The sequence below is a fragment of the Bombina bombina genome, chromosome 1 (assembly GCF_027579735.1).
Source record: "Bombina bombina isolate aBomBom1 chromosome 1, aBomBom1.pri, whole genome shotgun sequence".
Classification (NCBI taxonomy): Eukaryota; Metazoa; Chordata; class Amphibia; order Anura; family Bombinatoridae; genus Bombina; species Bombina bombina.
The window spans coordinates 140,947,984-140,970,503 of NC_069499.1; the positions used below are offsets into that span (position 1 = coordinate 140,947,984).

General features: G+C 40.1%; 1 protein-coding gene across 1 annotated transcript in view; it reads right to left on the reverse strand.

Moving 5' to 3' along the window:
* Window positions 1-22,520, reverse strand: part of CDKL1 (cyclin dependent kinase like 1) — a 160,546-nt gene that overhangs the window by 26,826 nt on the left and 111,200 nt on the right. The window contains exons 4-7 of the mRNA XM_053697644.1: window positions 18,940-19,012; window positions 15,672-15,762; window positions 12,999-13,199; window positions 12,620-12,702 (exon numbers count right to left, since the gene is read on the reverse strand). Of these exons, the coding sequence (XP_053553619.1) occupies window positions 12,620-12,702; window positions 12,999-13,199; window positions 15,672-15,762; window positions 18,940-19,012 (448 nt within the window). The remainder of the gene's footprint in view (window positions 1-12,619; window positions 12,703-12,998; window positions 13,200-15,671; window positions 15,763-18,939; window positions 19,013-22,520) is intronic.

The window sequence follows — 22,520 nt, forward strand, 5'->3', positions numbered from 1 at the left end:
TTATGTTTATCGAGATCGTTTACACACCATTGGGCTGAGCTGTGGTAAAGGAAAATAGCAGTAGCCAAACTTGTCCCCATGTCCTGACGGCTCCGTTGGTTTTCTAACTCTCCTCTTAGCAACCGGGAGGTTCAGATTTGTTGCGCCCTTAATGGGCTAAGGAGCTCGCGGTTTTTTTTAGGGATCACTCGAGCTGTGGGTGATTTGTTTTCAGTGGGGAGTGATAGGTTATGCTTTATTCAGATGGATGTCGATTCTGAAAACGGTAACTAAGATTAACCCCAAGTTTCGGATGCCGCATACAGTTCACTGTGGCGTAGTTATTAAAAAACGACCGGGAACTGCATGATATTACGCCCACGGAGTGGATAGTCGACACGTCCATGAGGGGCGGAGATATACGTGCATAATTGCGCTCCCTACCTCCATTATGAATACCGGAGGGTAGAGCGTTTCTCTCAGCTATATCTCGATCAGTACTAGAGATACATCGTGTGTACAGACGTTGTTAAGAGTCTCTAATTTTTAAACTGTTGACTTGGGCACCTTCAGCTAATTTAATGTCAGTTGGCGAAGCACACAATGCTCACACTGTGGTTTTTGTAATATTTAGAGAACAGTACACTGTTTTTATCTGTTTTCTTTATTACATAGATTTTAGTTGTTTGGGTTAGTTCATCCTTTGTGTTAGGATGCTTTCCTCTCAAAAGATAATGTTTTTAAATAATTAAAGAAACAGTACTGTTTTTTCTGTATATATACTTCTTCTACAGCTCTGACTGTAAGAATGTGGTGACGCTGGTCACTCCAGGCCACACTTTCTACTAGTGTCCAGCATAACTTTATGAAACACAGGCTGTACTCTGCGGTTCTTTGCAGACATTGCTTTGTTGGGGTACATAGCAATGTCTGTTTACAACTATTTCAATGTTCTTATGGATGGGTACTTTATAATAACAGTTTATTTGTTGGTTCATCCCTTGTGTCTAAGGATGTCACAAAGGCACATGTGCATGGAGTTTCTTTTCATATTTAAAGGAACAGTATCGTTTCCTATGTGAAAAATATGTTAAAATTTATTTTTACTTTTTGACCACCTGCAGTTCCCTGCGTTCTTTCATAGTCCACTGAGGGTTACGACGCATTCTATACTTTTACACGAGGTGGAAGGGTTGCTAGAGGAATTGCTATTCAATAAGGTTCCTCCAGGTTCCTGAGGCTCTTAGTTTCAGATGGAGTGGTGCCTTAGGCATTCCCTATATTTTCAAAACTGTTTACCATTGCTGTCTCAGCGACACTCCTTAAAGGGGATGGTGTAGTTTCGACTTCACTACATGAACTTCTATACCCTTAGAGGGTAGTCCTATTAAAAAAATAAAAAAAAAGGACCATATTTGTACTTTGTTACCGTCAATAGTGTGACAGCGTATTGGATTATTGCGCTGTCTGATGCTATTCAGTCAGTAATTACCCTGGATAAAATCCAGGACTGGAGTGATTCCTTTAATTTTTTTTTTTTATACAACTTTTTATTTTCATTATAAAGCAAGCTTGATAACAACAATTACAGAGTAATTAACTCGTTTTATACATATAGATTCAACAGAAGTCTTAATAAAAGTGTCTCCATGAACAGGTATGGGTAATATCAGGTACACAACATGGTTCTCTAGGATACAAAAGCATATAGAATGGACAGAATGCATTAGCCAAACCTGAATGTTATGGTTGGTGCAGTACTACAATCTAGATATGAACACAGTAGTACAATAATGTCGACTAGTCAACTGAATGAAAACCTTTACCATGTTTGTCTTAGCGACCCAGAGGGCCATTCGTGATATATGACCCCAGGCGGGGTAAAGAACCCCAGAGAAGGAGGATTAAAAATAGGGGGGGGGGGATAAAGGGTAGGGGAAAGATAGGAGGTTGCGTATTATGGGGGGGGGGGAGAAAGTGGGGTAGGGAAGGATGGAGCAGAGAAGGAGGGAGAGAGAATGCAGTCCAGCGAGTACAGACCAGAGAAAAACAGATATGAACCACTCCTCAGGGGTTACGATAAATATGCAAAAGCTGGACCTAAATGCTATGTTTGATGTAGCACAATGATTTTAGGTATGGACTCAACATTATAGGAATTTCAACCATTCATCTTAGGTAAAACTATTTCCATGTTTGTCTCAGCAGCCCAGCGGGCCATTCGTAGTGCGCATCTCCAGGCGGGGCAAATAACCCCAAGAAAAAAGGACTAAGGGGGAGGGAGGGTAGGGGATGGGGAAAGGGTAGAAGGTTGCATGTTATGGGGGAGGGGAGAGGGGGAGTGGGAAAGGGGCAGACGGGGCAGAAAAGAAGGAGAAGGAATGAAGGCCAACTGGCACAGACCAGTAGAAGCAGATGTGGAACATTAATCAAGGGTCAGGGTTCTATCATACTGTAGGGCTAGATTCAATTAGTGCGGGTGACTGGGGGCCCCATCTCTCGAAGTACCCTGCCTACAATCCTCTTGATAGTGAAACCAGGGTTCCCAAATTTGCCAGTAAAGATCTTCCCTATCAGCATTGGAGTAATAGCCCTGTTCCATCTTAGCATAGACTTGTATTATGGATGTGATAGCTGCAATGTCTGGGGGCTGCGTCTGTTTCCAGGCTCTTGCTATTGCCAACTTCGTGGCCGCGAGTATGAAGATTAATAACTTAGTCAAAGGGGTAATTCCTTTAATTTTTAATTTCTTACCTTCCAGTCTTTAAACTGGGAGCATTGGGCACTATTCCGGTTCTTAGGACCTTATGGTTAGAGCCTTGTTTTTAGGTTATATGTTCTAAAATTCCTTGCCAGGAGCTAACTTTGTTGAGACCTGGCTTCATATAAAAAAAAAAAAAAAAAAAAATGGACACATAGCCTGATGTTGAATCAAAGACAGCATGGAGAACGTGTCCCGGTCCGGAATTGGATCTTTTTCACTTAAGTTGGTTTTAAGCTCAAATGTTTTCCACTCAGAGGCAGTTTCTGCTTTCTATCTTGTCCGAAGATCGGGCAAAAGGGGAGCCGTTCTTGCGCGGTGTAGGAGGTCTCAGACCTGGGAGTGATGGTTCCAGTTTTAATTCTGGTTCAGGATATGGTTCTCGCAAAAAAGTAAGGATGAAATCCGTGGACTTGTCATATCTTGTAAAAGAAAAGGAAATTTATGCTTACCTGATAAATGTATTTCTTTTACGATATGACGAGTCCACGGATTTCATCCTTACTTATGGGATTACGCCTCCTGGTCAGCAGGAGGAGGCAAAGAGCACCACAGCAGAGCTGTATATATAGCTCCTCCCTTCCCTCCCACTCCAGTCATTCGACCAAAGTTAGGAAGAGAAAGGAAAAGCCAAAGGTGCAGAGGTGACTGAAGTTTAACAAAAAATAAATACCTGTCTTAGAAATGACAGGGTGGGCCGTAGACTCGTCATATCGTAAAAGAAATAAATTTATCAGGTAAGCATAAATTTCCTTTTCTTTTACAAGATATGACAAGTTCACGGATTTCATCCTTACTTATGGGATACAATACCAAAGCTATAGGACACGGATGAAAGGGAGGGACAAGACAGGAACCTAAACGGAAGGCACCACTGCTTGAAGAACCTTTCTCCCAAAAACAGCCTCGGACGAGGCAAAAGTATCAAATTTGGAAAATTTGGAAAAAGTGTGGAGACGACCAAGTTGAAGCCTTGCAAATCTGTTCAACAGAAGCATCATTTTTAAATGCCCATGAGGAAGCCACAGCCCTAGTAGAATGAGCCGTAATTCTTTCAGGAGGCTGCTGTCCAGCAGTCTCATATGCAAAACGGATGATACTCTTCAGCCAAAAAGAAAGAGAAGGTAGCCGTAGCTTTCTGGCCCCTATGTTTTCCAGAAAAAACAACAAATAATGAAGATGATTGACGAAATTCTTTAGTTGCCTGCAAGTAAAACTTCAGGGCACGGACCACGTCCAAGTTATGTAACAGACGCTCCTTCTTAGAAGAAGGATTAGTACACAAGGAAGGAACAACAATTTCCTGATTAATATTCTTATTAGAAACAACCTTAGGAAGGAAACCAGGCTTGGTACGTAACACCACCTTATCAGAATGGAAAATAAGATAAGCAGAATCACATTGTAAACCTGAAAGCTCAGAATCTCTGCGAGCAGAAGAAATAGCAACCAAAAATAAAACTTTCCAAGATAACATCTTAATATCTATGGAATGCATGGGTTCGAACGGAACCCCTTGAAGAACATTAAGAACTAAATTCAAACTCCAAAGAGGAGCAATTGGTCTAAACACAGGCTTGATTCAAGTCAGAGCCTGACAAAAAGATTGAACGTCTGGAACATCTGCCAGACGCTTGTGTAGCAAAATAGACAAAGCAGAAATCTGTCCCTTTAAGGAACTTGCTGACAACCCTTTCTCCAATCCTTCTTGGAGAAAAGATAAAATCCTGGGAATCCTAACCCTGCTCCATGAGTAGCCCTTGGATTCGCACCAATAAAGATATTTACGCCATATCTTATGGTAAATCTTTCTGGTAACAGGCTTACGTGCCTGAATCAAGGTATCAATGACCGAATCAGAAAACCCTCGCTTAGATAAAATGAAGCGTTCAATCTCCAAGCAGTCAGCTGCAGAGAAACTAGATTCGGATGATGGAAGGGTCCCTGAATGAGAAGGTCCTGCCTCAGTGGAAGCTTCCACGGTGGCAGAGAGGACATGTCCACCAGATCGGCATACCAAGTCCTGCAAGGCCATGCAGGAGCGATGAGAATCACTGAAGCCCTCTCCTGTTTGATTCGAGCAATCACCCGGGGAAGGAGAGCAAACGGTGGAAACACATAAGCTAGGTTGAACTATCAAGGCACTGCCAAGGCATCTATCAGATGATCCAGCTCATAAGATCCAGCTCCAGTCTGCCCCATCTGAAAATCAGAGTGGCAAAGACCTCCGGATGGAGTTCCCATTCCCCCGGATGAAACGTCTGTCTGCTCAAAAAATCCGCTTCCCAGTTTTCCACTCCTGGGATGTAGATTGTTGACATTTAACAAGAGTGAGCCTCCGCCCACCAAATTATTTTGGATACTTCTATCATTGCTAAGGAACTCCTTGTTCCTCCCTGATGATTGATGTAAGCCACAGTCGTGATGTTGTCCGACTGAAAACGGATGAATTTGGCCGAAGCCAACTGAGGCCAAGTCTGAAGCGCATTGAATATTGCTCTCAATTCCAGAATATTGATTGGAAGTAGAGGCTCCGACCGAGTCCACACACCCTGAGCCATCAGGGAATTCCAGACTGCACCCCAACCTAGTAGACTGGCGTATTGATTGGAAGTAGAGGCTCCGACCGAGTCCACACACCCTGAGCCATCAGGGAATTCCAGACTGCACCCCAACCTAGTAGACTGGCGTCCGTTGTCACTATCACCCATGAGGGTCTGCGGAAGCACGTCCCTTGGGACAGATGATCCGGCGACAACCACCAAAGAAGAGAGTCTCTTGTCTCCTGATCCAGATCTATCTGAGGAGACAAATTTGCATAATCTCCATTCCACTGACTGAGCATGCTCAGTTGTAGCGGTCTGAGATGAAAACGAGCAAACGGAATGCTGTCCATTGCTGCCACCATCAATCCAATTACCTCCATGCACTGAGCCACTGATGGCCGAGGATTGGATTAAAGGGCTCGGCATGTATTCAGAATCTTTAACTTTCTGACTTCCGTCAAGAAAATTTTCATGGATATAGAATCTATTAAGAGTTCCCAGGAAAGGAACCCTTGTCTGTGGAATTAGTGAACTCTTTTCTAGATTCACCTTCTACCCGTGACTCCTTAGATAAGACGCCTGGATCAGAATATTGTCCAGATAAGGCGCCACTGCAATGCCCTGCGGTCTGAGAACCGTCAGTAGAGATCCTAGAACCTTCGTGAAGATCCTGGTTGCTGTGGCCAGCCCGAAAGGAAGAGCCACGAACTGAAAATGTTTATCCAGGAAGGCAAACTTCAGAAACTGGTGATGATCTTTGTGGATAGGAATATGAAGATATGCATCCTTTAAGTCCACGGTAGTCATATATTGACCCTCCTGGATCAATGGAAGAATTGTCCGAATAGTCTCCATCTTGAAGGATGGAACTCTGAGAAACTTGTTTAAACTCTTGAGATCTAAAATGGGTCGGAACGTTCCCTCTTTTTTGGGAACCACAAAAAGATTTGAGTAAAACCCCTGCCCCTGTTCCTATATTGGAACGGGACGAATTACTCCCATAGTGGAGAGGTCTTTTACACAACGTAAGAACGCCTCTCTTTTTATCTGGTCTACAGACAATCGTGAAAGAAGAAACCTCCCCCTTGGGAGGGAATTTTTGAACTACAGTGGATACCCTTGGGACACGATTTCCAGTGTCCAGGGATCCTGAACGTCTCTTATCCAAGCCTGGACAAAGAGAGAAAGTCTGCCTCCTACTAGATCCGGTCCCGGATCGGGGGCCGCCCCTTCATGCTGTTTTGGGAGCAGCAATGGGCTTCTTGGGTTGTTTACCCTTGTTCCAAGACTGGTTGGGTCTCCAGATGGACTTGGCTTGTGCAATATTCCCTTCCTGTTTAGCGGAAGAAGAAGAGGGGACTCCCTTGAAATTTCAAAAGGAACGAAAATTACTCTGTTTACCCCTTTGATTAGATGTTTTATCCTGAGGTAGGAGGTGACCCTTACCTCCCGTAATGTCAGAAATGATTTCTTTCAAGTCAGGCCCGAACAGGGTCTTTCCTTTGAAAGGAATAGCCAAAAGCTTGGATTTAGAGGACACATCCGCCGACCAAGATTTTAACCATAAGGCTCTGCGCGCTAAAATGGCAAATCCTGCATTCTTAGCCGCCAATTTGGCTATCTGAAAGGCGGTATCCGTAACAAAAGAATTAGCCAGCTTAAGGGCCTTAATTCTATCCAATATTTCCTCTAAAGAAGTCTCAGTCTTAAGAGACTCTTCTAAGGCGTCAAACCAAAAGGCAGCTGCAGTTGTGACTGGTACATACAGGCTGTCGGTTGTAATAGAAAACCTTGATGAACAAACAGCTTTTTTAGAAGACCCTCCAACTTCTTATCCATAGGGTCTTTGAAAGCACAACTGTCCTCAATAGGGATAGTCGTACGCTTAGCCAGGGTAGAGATAGCACTCTCCACCTTAGGGATCGTTTGCCTAGAATCCCGAACAGAGTCAGCTATAGGGTACCTTTTCTTAAAATTAGGAGAAGGTGAGAACAGGATACCCGGTCTTTCCCATTCCCGCGTAATAATTTCTGAAATTCTCTTAGGAACCGGAAAAACATCAGAATAAGAAGTATTTGTCCATCTTACACAATTTCTCTGGCAGTACCACAATTGAGTCACAGTCCCTGAGTCAGAAAGTTCCCCCTCAGACAGAAGCTCCCTACTCCCCAAATCAGAACCCTGGGAGGGCACATCTGAGATATTCATCAAAGCATCAGAAGTCGCAGGAACCAAAGGGGCTTGTGTCCTGCCGTGTTTGCCTTGTAACACTGGCAACCTGGATAAAACTTCTGTAAGAGTGGATGCCATAACTGCAGCCATATCCTGCAGAGTAAATGAAGTTGACGCAGTTGAAGAACATGGCGTCGCTTGAGTGGGCGTTAAGGGCTGTGACGCTTGGGGAGAAAGAGTTGGCATACCCTGAGTTTCATCAGTCTGATAAACATCCTGAGCTGTATCTTTATTAAAGAAAATCTGCTCTCAACATTGTAATGCCCTCTCAGTTCCACATTGGTATTTAAACACATGAACAAGTACTGGCATTAAGATCATCCATTGTTAAAGCAAAAAGTTATTTAATTATATAATACACTTTTTATATAGAAAACCGTTGTAAAATAAAAACACTGTGCCTTTAAGAAAAAAATAAAAATGTTTTGTCTAGGACACTGTGCTATAAGATTTTAATATTTGCGGCTTTGGAGACAAAAAAAAGTTTTATAACGTATCCCAGAAGCAGTCAACTATAGCACCTCGCCACAGCTCTGCTGCGGCGCCTACCTGCTCCCTATGACCCGGGGGTAAACGTGCCCCCTAACAGCAGAGTGTCTACACCGCCTGTTCTACCAACCCGGTCCAGACAAACACCGGAGTCAATTACTCCTCCGACTTCCAGAAAAGCACTGCGCGGCTTCTCTCTGTGCGAGAACGAGTGCCCCGCCCATCGTGGCCGTAACCAACGAAACTCCCGGGTGGCTCTGTATAGTAGTAAAAAAATGGAGTCCCCGGGACAAATGTGATCCACAACACATATCTAATAAATGTGATCCACAACACACATTTAATAGGAGCCAGTCCCCCAATAACTCCCGGTCTGTTAAACGACTCCGGAGCAAACCGGAATACACTAGTAAAAATCCCCAGCGTCAGCCCAATCTTGAAGGGGTTAACTTGTTAAAAAAACACCCCAATGTACCTCATGCAGCCCCATAAACAGGCCCAATAATTAAGGCAGCCCTCTAGAACCGTGTAGTAAAGCACACAGACATAGGTAAAGATATTCAGTTTACAGAGGAAAATGACAGTCTTTTCTGAGGTACTAGGTGTCACAGAAAGTAATAGACTGCACATACCTCCATGCTGACTAACAGCATGACTTGTCCCACACTGCTAGAGGTCCTTCTCCTCCAGGAATCTGTGGGAACAAAACTGGGTCTTAGATAAAACTTGCTATGACCATATTCAGCAGGACAGCACACAGTCTGGGAGTCACAGAAACAAGCATATTTGAATCTGTACAGCTTCCCTTGCTTTACCCTTGAGTAAAATAGTACACACCGGTACCATTTAAAAATAATAAACTCATGATTGAAGAATCTAAACTAACACCTCACTTTACCTCTTCCTATCACTAACACAGGCAAAGAGAATGACTGGAGTGGGAGGGAAGGGAGGAGCTATATATACAGCTCTGCTGTGGTGCTCTTTGCCTCCTCCTGCTGACCAGGAGGTGTAATCCCATAAGTAAGGATGAAATCCGGGGACTCGTCATATCTTGTAAAAGAAACAGAGATTCTCAAACCATTTTTGTACGAAGGGTACTGTTCTTCAGGATGGATATTTTTAATTAGGCCATTCCTCCCTTAATCTTAGTTGGTCATTTTATGACAACGGTGGATTTTAGAACAGGTGCCTTTATGTGCCGTTCATGAGAATCGTCTCAAGTTTTAGGGTTTGTCTTATTGGACAAACACTTCTATTCGTGGTCCTTTCAATCTTGCCATGGTTCCGAGTTTTTATGGAGACTCTGGGATCGCTTTTGGCGACGCTTCAGTTACGGGGCATTGCAATGGTGCTCTATCTGGCTGATGTCCTTTTTCCAGCGTCATTCTTCCAGCAAGCAGGATTTACATGGACATGGAGTTATACTTCCCGTGATCCCATGAATGGAAGGTGTCTTTGGACAGGCGTTTATTAGTCCCACGCACATGGGTAGTTTTTTCTTAGGAATCATGTCTGGTTACATATCTATGAAGGTTTTTCTGTCTATGGTCAGGCAATTATTTTCTGTCTTTTTAGCCTAGTCCTTCAATCCACTTCTCGGCCTTCAGTGGCTTAGTACTTAGGAGTAGTCGGACTGCTGGTGCAGCAAGGACCAATAGCAGGACAGGTAGCTTAGCATGCTACAACGCTGTGACTGACCGTTGTAACATCCCAAGGGTTACAGATTCGATCTCCGGTGTGGTCTACTCTACCTTTCATCTTTTCAAGGTTGATCAACTGAGCAGTATCTTGTGTTCCTTACAATTCCGTTTGTTGCTTACACTTCAGGGCTATGCAGTTAAGCATGCTCAGGGTAAGGAGACTATGAGGATTTGTCTCCTCAGTCTCTGGATCATCTCTTCCAGGGAACTTAGTTTAGCAGTGTGTGGACTCTGGTGGAATCTATTCTTTTTATAGAATTCCTGGTACTCGGAGCGAGCTCAAGGCTCTTCTGGCCTGGCCTCAGTTGGCTTTGGCCCAGTTTCATCTTTTGTCAGACGGACAATATGTCCACACCTGGCTGGTACAGTGTGTTTCTACCCAGGGTTGAGGTGACCAAGATTGTCCAGTGAGCGGTGACTCATTTTTGATATCTGTCAACGGTCCATATCCAAGGGGTGGACTCTTGGGTACCGGATTTTCTAAATGGACAGATTTCTCATCCGGGAGCTCCTTCTGGGAGTATTTTCCAACCTGATTTTTAAATAGGATCGGCTGGAGTTGAATTTCATGGCATTGTGTCAGAATGCCAGGTTTCTGGGTTACGGGTCCAGGCTTAGGACCCCAGTCCGAGCTGATAGCTGTCTTGACAGTTCTTTGGTCCTTTGGCCTAGAATGTCTATTTCCCCCATTTGTGCCTTTTTCCGGGGGTTTGTTCAAGTCATATAGGAGGAAGCATCAGTGATCCTCCCCGCTTCTGCGTGGCCTCACGGGATTTGGTTGGCTGATCCGGTGGGCATGTCATCTCATGCGACCTGGATACTTCTGTTGCGGAAGGACCTTTTATTCAGGGTCTTTTCTTCCACTCAGGTCTAGGCTAGTTTCTCTGAAGCTGATTGATTGGAGATTGGACGCTTGACCCTATACAAGCAAAGTTTTCTTCACTTCGGTTGTAGACTCCTTATTTCAGGCATGTAAGTCTGTATCTAGGAAGATTTACCATAAGATAGGGTGTAACTATTTTTATTGGAGGGAATCCAAGGGTTACTCACGGAGTAGTGTTGGGATTCCCAGGCCTTTGTCTTTTCTCCAAGGAGGTTTGGAGAAGGGTTTTTCAGTGAGTTCCCTAAGGGTCAGTTCTCTGTTTTATCTTTTTTGTTACACAAGCGTCTGGCAAATGTCCCAGATGTTCAATCCTGTTGTCAGGCTCTGCTTAGGCTCAAGGCCTGTGTTTCAACCACTTGCTCCTCCATGGAGTTTGCATTTGGATCTTTAAGGGGTTCCATTGCATCTATGCATTCCATTGATGTTTTTATTTCTTTTGCTCGATGGGTATCTGAGTTTTTGACATTTCAATATAATTCTTCTTACCTTATTTTTCATGCGGATAAGGTAGTGTTACGTACTATTCCTGGTTTTCTTCCTAAGGTTGTTTCAGGCAGGAACCTTACTCAGGATCTTATTGTTCCTTCTTTGTGTCCTGATCCTTCTTCTTGGAAGGATCGTCTGCTTTATAATCAGATGTAGTCCGTGCTTGAAGTTTCTACTTCTCAGGATTTTCGTCAATCATTTTCTTTGTTTGTCGATTTTTTTCAGGGAATCATAGAGGTCAGAAAGTTACAGCTGCCTCTCTTTCTTTGTAGCTGAAGAGTTTTGTCCGTTTTGCATATGAGACTGTTGGACGGCAGTCTCCTGAAAGAGTTACGGCTCATTCCGCTAGTACTGTTGTTTCCTCATGGGCATTTAGTCATGCTGCTTCTGTTGAACGGATTTGCAAAGCTGCGACTTGGTCTTCTCTTCTCACGTTTTCTAGATTTTATTACTTTGATACCTTAATCTCAGCTGCGGCTGTTTTTGGGAGGAAGTGGTGCCTTCCGTTTGGGTTCCCTGTCTTGTCCCTCCCTTTTCATCCGTGTCCTATAGCTTTGGTATTGTATCCCACAAGTAAGGATGAAATCCGTGGACTCATCGTACCTTTAAACAGAAAAGGAAATTTATGCTTATAAATTTGAGTCTTTTTAGATACGATGAGTCCACGGCCCGCCCTGTTTTAATGAGACAGGTTATTCATTTTTTGTTAAACTTCAGACACCTCTGCACCTTGGCTTTTCCTTTCTCTTCCTAACTTCGGTCGAATGACTGGGTTGGGAGGGAAGGGAGGAGCTATATATATACAGCTCTGCTGTGGTGCTCTTTGCCTCCTCCTGCTGACCAGGAGGGGTAATCGCACAAGTAAGGATGAAATCCGTGGACTCATTGTATCTAAAAATAAACAAATTTATCAGGTAGGCATAAATTTCCTTTTTGAGAGAGGCCATGAGCCTTTTGTGGTTTTATTCCATTATGTTTGTTTCCCAGAAACTTTCCTATTCAAACCCATAAATTCCTCTCTTTCTATAACCACGTTTGCTCTGCTCCCTTCTTACTGTACAAATAATTAAATTACTTATATTTTAAGAAACTCAAATTTTCTTTAGTGACTCAGACATATATTAAGCATCAATTTACTTATATTATCTCATTTGCTTTATTCTATTGGTATCCTGTGCTGAAGGAGCAGAAATAGACTACTGTGAGCTAGCTGAAAAGATTGGGTGAGCCAATATATATATATGCTGATATAGCCACCAATCAACAGCTGGCTCCCAGTAGTGCATTGCTTCGCCAGAGCCTACTTAGTTATGCTTTTCAAAGAAGGATACCAAGAGAACAATCACATTCCCCTGTTTAATGTCTTTTATATTGCAAAGTTGCTTAGCAAAAAAATCCCCATCATAGTTTATACAAAAAAGTCCTTTAATTTTACTGCGATCTCCACTTTACTATATTTGTACTCAAGTACATAGCACTATAGAATATGCATCAGTTTAAATCCAATATTTGTATTTATTTATTTATTTTGCGCATTTACCATATTTTCAGGATCAGGAATACGGACTCCACTGAAGAACTGGTTTGTGCTAAATGCCTGCTGGTGTCTGGCAATCAGGTCACCTAAACAACAAGTTACAACTTAATACGCTGTATTATACGTAAGCTTTATGGTGGTAACTATGCCTTATACGTAAGCTTTATGGTAGTAACTATGCATTATACGTAAGCTTTATGGTAGTAACTATGCCTTATACGTAAGCTTTATGGTAAGCTTTATGGTAGTAACTATGCCTTATACGTAAGCTTTATGGTAAGCTTTATGGTAGTAACTATGCATTATACGTAAGCTTTATGGTAGTAACTATGCATTATACGTAAGCTTTATGGTAACTATTCAGTCTTAGCAAGTTACTCACCCTGTGTTCTCCTGATTAAATACAGCTGATCCACATCTGACTTTCCAGGCCAGAGGGGAACTCCAGATAACAACTCAGCAAAGACGCAGCCAACAGCCCAAACATCCACAGGAGGACCATACTGGGTGTCCCCCACCAGCAGCTCTGGGGCACGGTACCATCTAGTAGCAACATAGTCTGTGTAATAGTCACATGGTCCAGCTAGAATACAAGACAAACGTGATATGAAACTGCATGCGACATAAGCTGAGTATTGTGTAAGAATTTCTAGATCATAACCACAGACATCCATAAATATCCATCAAGAACCAAAGTGCACTAACTCTTAAGTTGTGTCAGTTAATGTAATGAGACTTATACTTGAGTCTAAAAATTCAACTGAAGGAACCTCTGGAGTATACACTAACAATTATGAGTGGTAAGTGACCGTTTATAAAATAGCTTTCCCCTTAATGAGTTTCCAATTACGTGTTATATTAGCTGCAGAGTTTAAAATCTGTGGGAATTTGTTTTGTTAGGTTTATTTTTGTATATGAAATAAGATTTCTGCTAATTGAAAACCACAACGCAATACAATGGGTTGAGCTTGTAGAGAAAACAGACTTCTATCTTATCTAATTATTTACACAAAGTCTTCTTGCCTTATGCATCACTGTTTACTCAAAGGCCAATACTTTAAAAGAACAACGGGAAATGGACATTTTAGTACCTCTCTGTCACAGCCCAACCCACCCACTAGGAGCATTATTTTATATAAACCTTGTTTTTTACTAACCAGTACTGAAAAGGATACTAAAAACTATTTTTTTCTTTAATGACTCCAGTAGAGCAAGCAATTTTAAGCAACTTTCTAATGTACTCCTATAATTTTTTTCTTCGTTCTCTTGCTATCTTTATTCAAAAAGCAGGAATTTAAAGCTTAGGAGCTGGCCCATTTTAGGTTCAGCACCCTGGATAGCGCAGCACAACCCAGGTTCTCAACCAAAAATGGGCAGGCTTGTAAGTTTTACATTCCTGCTTTTTAATCAGTAGGGGTGTCCATATACTTTTGGCCATATATTTTGGAAACAATATTATTTCTCCCCAAGATCAAATTACTGCAACACTGTGCCAGTGCTCACCCTCACTGTTCAACCCTCAATGATGTCTAATGATTAAAAGGACAGGAAACCCCAACATTTTCTTTCATGATTTGGTCAGAAAAGTTGCTTCATTCTATTGTTATCCTTTGCTGAAAGAACAGCATTGCACTACTGGCAGTTAGCTGAACACATCTAGTTAGCCAATCACAAGAGACAAATGTGTGCAGGTACAAATCAGCAGCTAGCTCCCACTAATGTAGGATATGTGCGTTTTCTTTTTCAACAAGGGATACAAAGAACAAAGCACATTTGAAAATAGAAGTTAATTTAAAAGTGCCTTACAGTTACGTGCTCTGATGAATGCAATTTTAAATTTTGACTTTCATATCCCTTTAAGGGATAGATTAGTGCAAAGCATTGTCTGTATGTAAGACCCCGGCTCGTTGTCAATTTTACACGTCAAACGGTCATCGAGTCTTCATTAACTACAGGTGTAAGCAGCTAATTGTATGACCAATAAATATGAACTGGTATCGAGCAAACCAAAGCAAAACAAAAAGAAAATGCAGAAGTGATTGCACATTCTATTAGCAACTAGTCCCAATGTATTTTGTGTTGTGGAGATTTATCAAACAGGCTAATTATTACACTACACAAATATATAGGCAGAGTCAGTATGTTTTATCATATATATCGGTTACTGGGTGTAAACAACGTATAGAATAATAAGGGGACATAAAAGTTCCAAAAGGAAATGCTCTTATGCGTTATTGTATAACTGCACTGTGACTTGCGTATACGTGTGTGTTTCACCTCTGTGAAGGGGTTAATGACAGAGCAGCAATGCATTACTGGGATCTAACTGAATACGTCTGGTGAGCCAATGACAATAAGCATATGTGCATAGCCCCCCCCCAATCTCCAGCTGGCTCACACTAGCGCTTTGCTGCTCCTGAGCCTATCTAGCTGTGCTTTTCAACAAATTATACCAGGAGGATGAGGAAAATCAGCCATTTGTTACAATTAAATGGACATTCCGGTCAAAATTTAAATGCACATAGATGAATTACATCTTTGAGTAGAAACATATTTGCAATATACATGTAGTGGCAAAAATGCTTCTAGTAGAAGTTATTATTGTTTTAGTGTTAACATTTTTCTCTGCACGTGTATGTAAAGCATAGCTCTCAGTGTATCAGCATTTTTAAATACTACAGCTGCTCAGAGTACCAGTGGGGCTTGTATCATGACAGCAATTAACAAATTGAGTAATTACCAGATGATACAAGCCTTAGGCTCCATGAGCAAGTTCTGTGTTTAAAATGCTGGTGCACGGTACATACTTAAATACACTTCTGAAACAGCTATAGCTTTTATTAGAAGCATTTTTGCTAATGCATGTATATTACAAAAATGCTTTTATTTAAAACTGAAATGCATCCATGTGGATTTAAAATTTTAGATGGAATGTCCCTTTAATAATAGTTATCTAATGCAATAAAAAGTTGAGATTCATACTTTTATTTATACCTTGATATAGTCTGAACAACTATATCATTTTTTCTTTTTTGTTTCCTTTTTTTTTGCTTACTGAGTATTCGTGCAAATCCAAAGTCACATAGTTTAATAACAAAGTGCTTGGTTATCAGGATATTTTCTGGCTTCACATCACGATGAATACACTGGGGAGACAAAAAAGGAATCACTTATTTTTTAATTTTTTTTCATCTTTCTTTAAATGCTCATCTGTACATTGTGAGACTGTCAGAGAAAATGTAGACAACATAACAATAAATCTCTCCTTCCGAAGTTTAAGTATGAAGAAGTAAAAACAAGAAGCTTTATTTACAACATAATATACAAAATGTTATGAACAGCAATAACATAAATTATGCTTACTATATATATATATATATCCCTTGTAAATAACTGCACTCACAGGTCTTTTTCAAGTGGAGAACACACATACACACACAAGCATCTTGTGTACGTATGGCTAGCATCTTTAGTACCTAGTAGAGCAGTGTTTTTCAACTAGTGTGCCGTGAGAGATCCTCAGGTGTGCCACGGCAGACTGACAACAGTGTGACATATTTTTTAAACTTTGCTTGTTTTTTACTCCCAGTGCAGGGGTAGTTTGTAGGAGGCATGGCATAACAGCACAATCATACAGTATGTGTGCGTTTGTGTGTATGTGTATATATATATGCTGTATTAGGCTACAATGTGTGATTTTTTTAAAATTTTGGGATGGTGGTGTGCCACAGGATTTTTTAATGTAAAAAAGTGTGCCACGGAAAAAAAAAAGGTTAAAAATCACTGTAGTAGAGCACCCTTTTGCTGTTGCAAACGAGATGCATAGCTAGACATCAGCTTCTAGTAGCGTTTCGGGATTCCTGCTCAATAAGTGCTTAATGGTTTAAATCACATACTGGTTACCGTTGCACTAAACGCCCAGCTACACTGTGACATGTATATGTAGCTATTGCAATTTTTTTAAAATAATTTTTTAGCAGTGTTATAATTGTAATTGTACTGTGAAATGAAATTTTGTTTTGTTTTTTATTATTTTTATTACTTTTTATTCAAGGGTAACAGTTAAAACCAGAGCTCTGAGGCTGCGATAACCCAATGTACGTTAAATTCAATTGCGCTTGAGTGAACAAGTTATCTTTCAACTTGTAATACACGTGTTACTTCCGACGCACGCAAACACCTGCGATAGACCCCTTAACGCTCACGTGTAAGAGTTAGTTCTCTACTTATAATCTGGCCTTTAGTGTTTTGCTATTCAGTTTTGGGGGGTTTTTCCAGTTTTTTTTCCAGGGACAAATTTCACAAAATATAATGAAACAGATAAAGAATCTAAGCTAAAATAACAATTAGCTAAAACATGAGATGATCATTAGACAGGGTGTGGCAGTAGGGATTAATGGAGGATGAGACACCGTAGACAGACTGTAATTTAACTACAAATGCTAATTGGTGCTATAATGGAGACATAATGGCTTTGTGAGGAAGATCAAAGGTCAACTAGAATTCTAATGGACACACCTCGCGGGTGTGTAACATACAAAACAGGTACTAATATCCATAATACTTTATTATATATTTATAGTAAAAAAAAAAAACCTTTGTAATTCTGGCTCAAAGACACAACTTGAGCTTAAATTTAGAACATCTCTTGGTTGAGATGCCAGGGGGAAAAAATATATATATACGGTATATAGGCATTTTTAATTAAGGTTCTTATGTCACTATCACTATTCAGGGCATACAGAAAAGACTCCTTCATTAAAAGCTTCAGTAGTGTAACGCACCGCAGGTACTGGAGAGCCACAGCTCCAAGAATTGTATTTCTGGCTTCTTTTTTCACATTTTTTTATTTTCATTACATCTACACAAAAAAAGACCACATAAAATACACAACTGTGCTTGGGGATACATATTACATCACATCAAGGTGCAAGTCACACATAAGCTTTTAAACAAAGCTCATAAACTTTGCTCAATATTCTTCTCAAATAAATCTGATTGACTGGCAGCTATCAATACGATTGGTGATCGGGAAACCCTATTTCCCTAACAGGAAGGTTAGATACCTGATGTCTCCAATCTGCAATTCCACCACCTTCTTTTCATCTAGAAACAACCTTTGGCTCTTAAAAATTTGTTTTGGCTTTTGAATATTCTTGCTGGAGTCTACATTTCAAATACATTTTTCAGCCCCCGATCTAAGGCAACTCCAGCATATTGTTATACGTTTAAAAAAAAAAAAAAATCTTTATATAAATACTCTCAAATACATAAACTCTGTTTCATCATTTTTTTTACTTATTTTTTTAAATTGAATTTGGAAACAGGAATCAGGGGAGCTGTGGAATTCAGACATTCGTTATACAACAAATGCAGAATATGGCTGTCGCCAGCGGCGCTGGATTTCTTCTTGTGAATGTGCAACACACCAAGATCTGGATTTGCCCTTTCACAAGAAGAAATCTGGCTCCAAAAAGAGGCAGATGCCACTTGTGGCAGTCATATTCATTATTTCTTTTATAACGAAACGTCCGAATGCACATCCCTAGTTCTAGGTCGCTCCCTCTTGTGACCCCTACTGCCTTTTTCATTTTCAGAGACTCCACGCTTAACTCTCCCTTAAAGGGACATGAAACCCAGATTTTTCTTACATGATTCAGATGGACATGCTATTTTCAACAACTTTTCATTATTCTTCTATTATGAAATTTGCTTCTTGATATCCTTTGTTGCACATAGCAATGCACTGCTGGGAGCTAACTAAACACATCATTTAGCCAATGGCAAGAGGCATAAACGTGCAGCCACCAATCAGCAGCTAGCTTCCAGTAGTGCTTTTCTGCTCCTGAGCCTACCTAGGTATGCTTTTCAACAAAGGATACCAAAATATTAAGAAACAAATTAGATAATAGAAGTAAATTGGAAAGATGTTTAACATTGCATGCTCTCTTAATCATGGAACAAAAATATTTGGGTTTCATGTCGCTTTAAGGACATTAAATACAGTAGAGGGGTTTATTCCCTTAATGCTACTATGTGGATATAGCAATCAAAGTGCTACATAGCTGCGTGTGTTTCTAGAAATCATAGGGTTAACCTCATGTTGTATGTGTAATACTAGCAACCAAGATGCTAAATCTGTGGTCACAAAATCAAGTCGCTAAATTGCTTTGCACTGGTTTCTGGCAACTAGGGGGTAGATATACTGTATTGTGTGTGTAACTTGATAGCCCAGAAACAGACATTTGGGTGTAAGTAAGAGAGTGCGTGTACAGTACAGATCAACAACACATTCATATCTGTTACGGATGTGAAATACTCACATTATGCTTGTGACAGAAATTCACTGCTTGTAACGTCTGCCAGGTTATACTTTTCACAAGATGCTCTGGAACTCTGCAACAAAGTCACAATGATAAAGTCAAATCATTTACAAACAATTATACACAACACCACAAACCAGTTTAAGTATAAAGAAAATGTGTCACTTAAAGGGTCATTCCAGCCAAAATTGGAATCCACATAGATGTATTTCAGTTTTGAATAGAAGCATTTTTGTAATATACATGAATTAGCAAAAATGCTTCTAATAAAAGTTATAGCGGTTTCAAAAGTGTATTTAAGTATGCACCGTGCACCAGCATTTTAAACACAGCACTTGCTCCGAGAGCCTAAGGTGCTTGTACCATTTGTAAATACAGAGAGACAGAAGCACCATATAAAGCACTCACTTCAAAAAGGTATATAGGTAGTGAAAGTCACAACTAAGAGTTTGACAAAGCTGAGGCGAAATGCGCATCAGGTGGAAGGCGGAAGTAGCCTGGTGTGTGCTGCCTTGAGAATGTGTTGAAAATTGTTCCACATACATCTATTTGCTATATATCGTTAAATTATACTTGGTATGTGTTGAAAAAAGTTCCACATACGTTTATCTGTTGAAGGTTGACAATAATTGCAATATACATATTGGACGGTGTCGCTTATTTTTTATAGTAAGCATATTGAATCAGATTCCAATAGTAGGAACTAATATATTAATATATGTTCCTTATATTTACTACCTTACTCAGTTTATAACCTAATATTGGTACAGCACACACAGGTTTTTCACCCTTGTTTCTTTTAATTTTACATGTTTGTCTTGTGTATAATAAGGTCCGGGTATTACGGACTATTTTATAAGATAATTAAATAAAAGTTAACTTTTAAGTCTTAGTTGTGACTTTCACTACCTACATACCTTTTTGAAGCGAGTGCTTTATATGGTGCTTCTGTCTCTCTGTACTTATATTATATTGGCACTGAGCACCTCCACACTCTCTTGTGTGGGTTTACTATATATTGATTCACACAATAAACATGATACAAGCCTCACTGACGCTCTGAGCAGCTGTAGGATTTAAAATGCTGGTGTACAGAGAATATCTAGCTATGCTGCACATGCAGAGAAAAATGCTAACACTAAAAACAGTGATAACTTTTACTAGAAGCATTTTTGCCAATACAGGTGGCCCTCGTTTTACAACGGTTCAATTTACACCGTTTCAGAATAACAACCTTTTTTTTCCAGTCATGTGACTGCTATTGAAAAGCATTGAGAAGCAGTGCATTTATTAAAATAGCCAGTAGGTGGAGCTGTCCGCTTGTGTTGCAGCAAAGCCAAGAAAGCTGAAATTAATCAGTTTAACCAGACCTGAGCTATCGAGCAGATTTCAAAGGAACAACATCTCCCTGTCTATAAATCAGTCCAGATTGGACTGCATAGAAAGAACTGTTTGCAGAAAAATGCAAGTGAAGTCTGTGTTGTGTGATTATTGTATTAGGTTTATAATGCTGTTTAGCAAATGTTTTTGTTCATTTAACTTAGTTTAATTATATATTCTGTGTTGTGTTATTATTTTATTACTTTTATAATGCTGTTTAGCATTTAAAGTCTTCATTTCAAAGCTTTAAAAATAATGTATTAGGTGTTACTTATGATAATTTTGAGAGGGGCCTGGAACCTATCTCCCTCACTTCCCATTGAATTACATTATAAACTGGGTTTCAATTTACAACCATTCCTTCTGGAACCTAACCCTGGCGTAAACTGAGGGCTACCTGTACATGTATATTGCAAATGTGTTTTTATTCAAAGATGTAATAAATCTATGTGCATTGAAATTTTGACTGGAATGTCCCTTTAAAGGATAGATAATCCCTTTATTACCCATGCCAGAGTTTTGCATAATCAGCACTGTTATATTAATATACTTTTTCTCTCTTTGATTACCTTATTTCAGTTATTTTGACTGACTTGCATTTTAGCCAATCAGTGCTGACTCATAAATAACTCAATGACAATGTTATCTATATGGCACACAAACTAGCGCTATCTAGCTGTGAAAAATTGTCAAAATGCACTGAGATAAGAGGTGGACTTCAAGGGCTTAGAACTTAGCATATGAGCCTACCTAGGTTTAGTTTTCAACAAAGAATACCAAGAGAACAAAGCAAATGTGATGATAAAAGTACATTGGAAAGTTGTTTAAAATTGCATGCCCTATCTGAATCATGAAAGTGTCCCTTTAAATCTTAAAAGTGCATTAAACTAAAAAACTTGAAAAAAGATTTATAAAATATAGTTTAAAGGGACAGTAAAGTCAAAATTATACTTTCATGATTCAGATAGAGTATGCAATTTTATACAATTTTCCAATTTACTTGTTATCAAATTTGCTTTGTTCTCTTGGTATCTATTATTAAAGGGTAAAACTGGGTAGGCTCATAAGAGCTCAGGGGTGTGCACATGTCTTTTGTACTCTATGGCAGCAGTGTTTTGCTACATTGTATAACAAAGCTGCAAATGTTGCAAAACACTGCTGCCTTAGAGTACTAAAGACATGCACACTCCCGAGCTTTTGGGAGCCTACCTAATTTTACTCTTCAATAAAAGATATCAAATGAACAAAGCACATTTGATAACAAGTCAATTGGAAAGTTGTTCGAAACTGCATGCTCTATCTGAATCATGAAAGTTTACAATTTGACTTTACTGACTAAGTTAAAGCTGTTTAAATGTATTTTGAAACTGAAGTGCCTGTTCACAGCTTATAACCCTAGTAACAGATTGTTTACTGGCTGATAAGCACAAACCCACAGCTCCACTGGTTTATAAAGGTTAACAAATAAATGTGTTCTCCAGCACAGGAACTGTAATACAATTTAATGAGTAGGTGTAGTAAAGGAAAAATAAAATGTCCCTTTAACAGTATAATAGCCCTGCTATAAAGATTGTGTACCGGTTGGTTTAACCCTTGTTGCTCCCTAGAAATTCATTCTGTTTACACGTTTGACGCTATGACTGCACAGCATCGCCACAGAAACAGGCAAAACCTAGCTGTGAAATGAATTCCTTTCCTGTAATAAAATGACACAAAAGACAGCAGTAAATGGGCAGTGAATTGCAAGTCACTTAGAAAAGGTCACAGCACATAGTGCTATCAACTAATTATACGGCATCCGCGCTACGTGGATGCTGGGGGGATAACGGCAAAATCCTCACATGAAAGTAGGTTCTCACTAAAGCTCTCTCTGAGAATGTCTAAGAAGTCTCATGAGTACTGTGAGATCCATGTAAAGGAGAGTAACCTACAATATAATATAATGCTCAAATAAAAAAACATAATTTATGCTTACCTGATAAATTTATTTCTCTCGTAGTGTATCCAGTCCACGGATCATCCATTACTTATGGGATATTCTCCTTCCCAACAGGAAGTTGCAAGAGGATCACCCACAGCAGAGCTGCTATATAGCTCCTCCCCTAACTGCCATGTCCAGTCATTCGACCGAAACAAGCAGAGAAAGGAGAAACCATAGGGTGCAGTGGTGACTGTAGTTTAATTAAATTTTAGACCTGCCT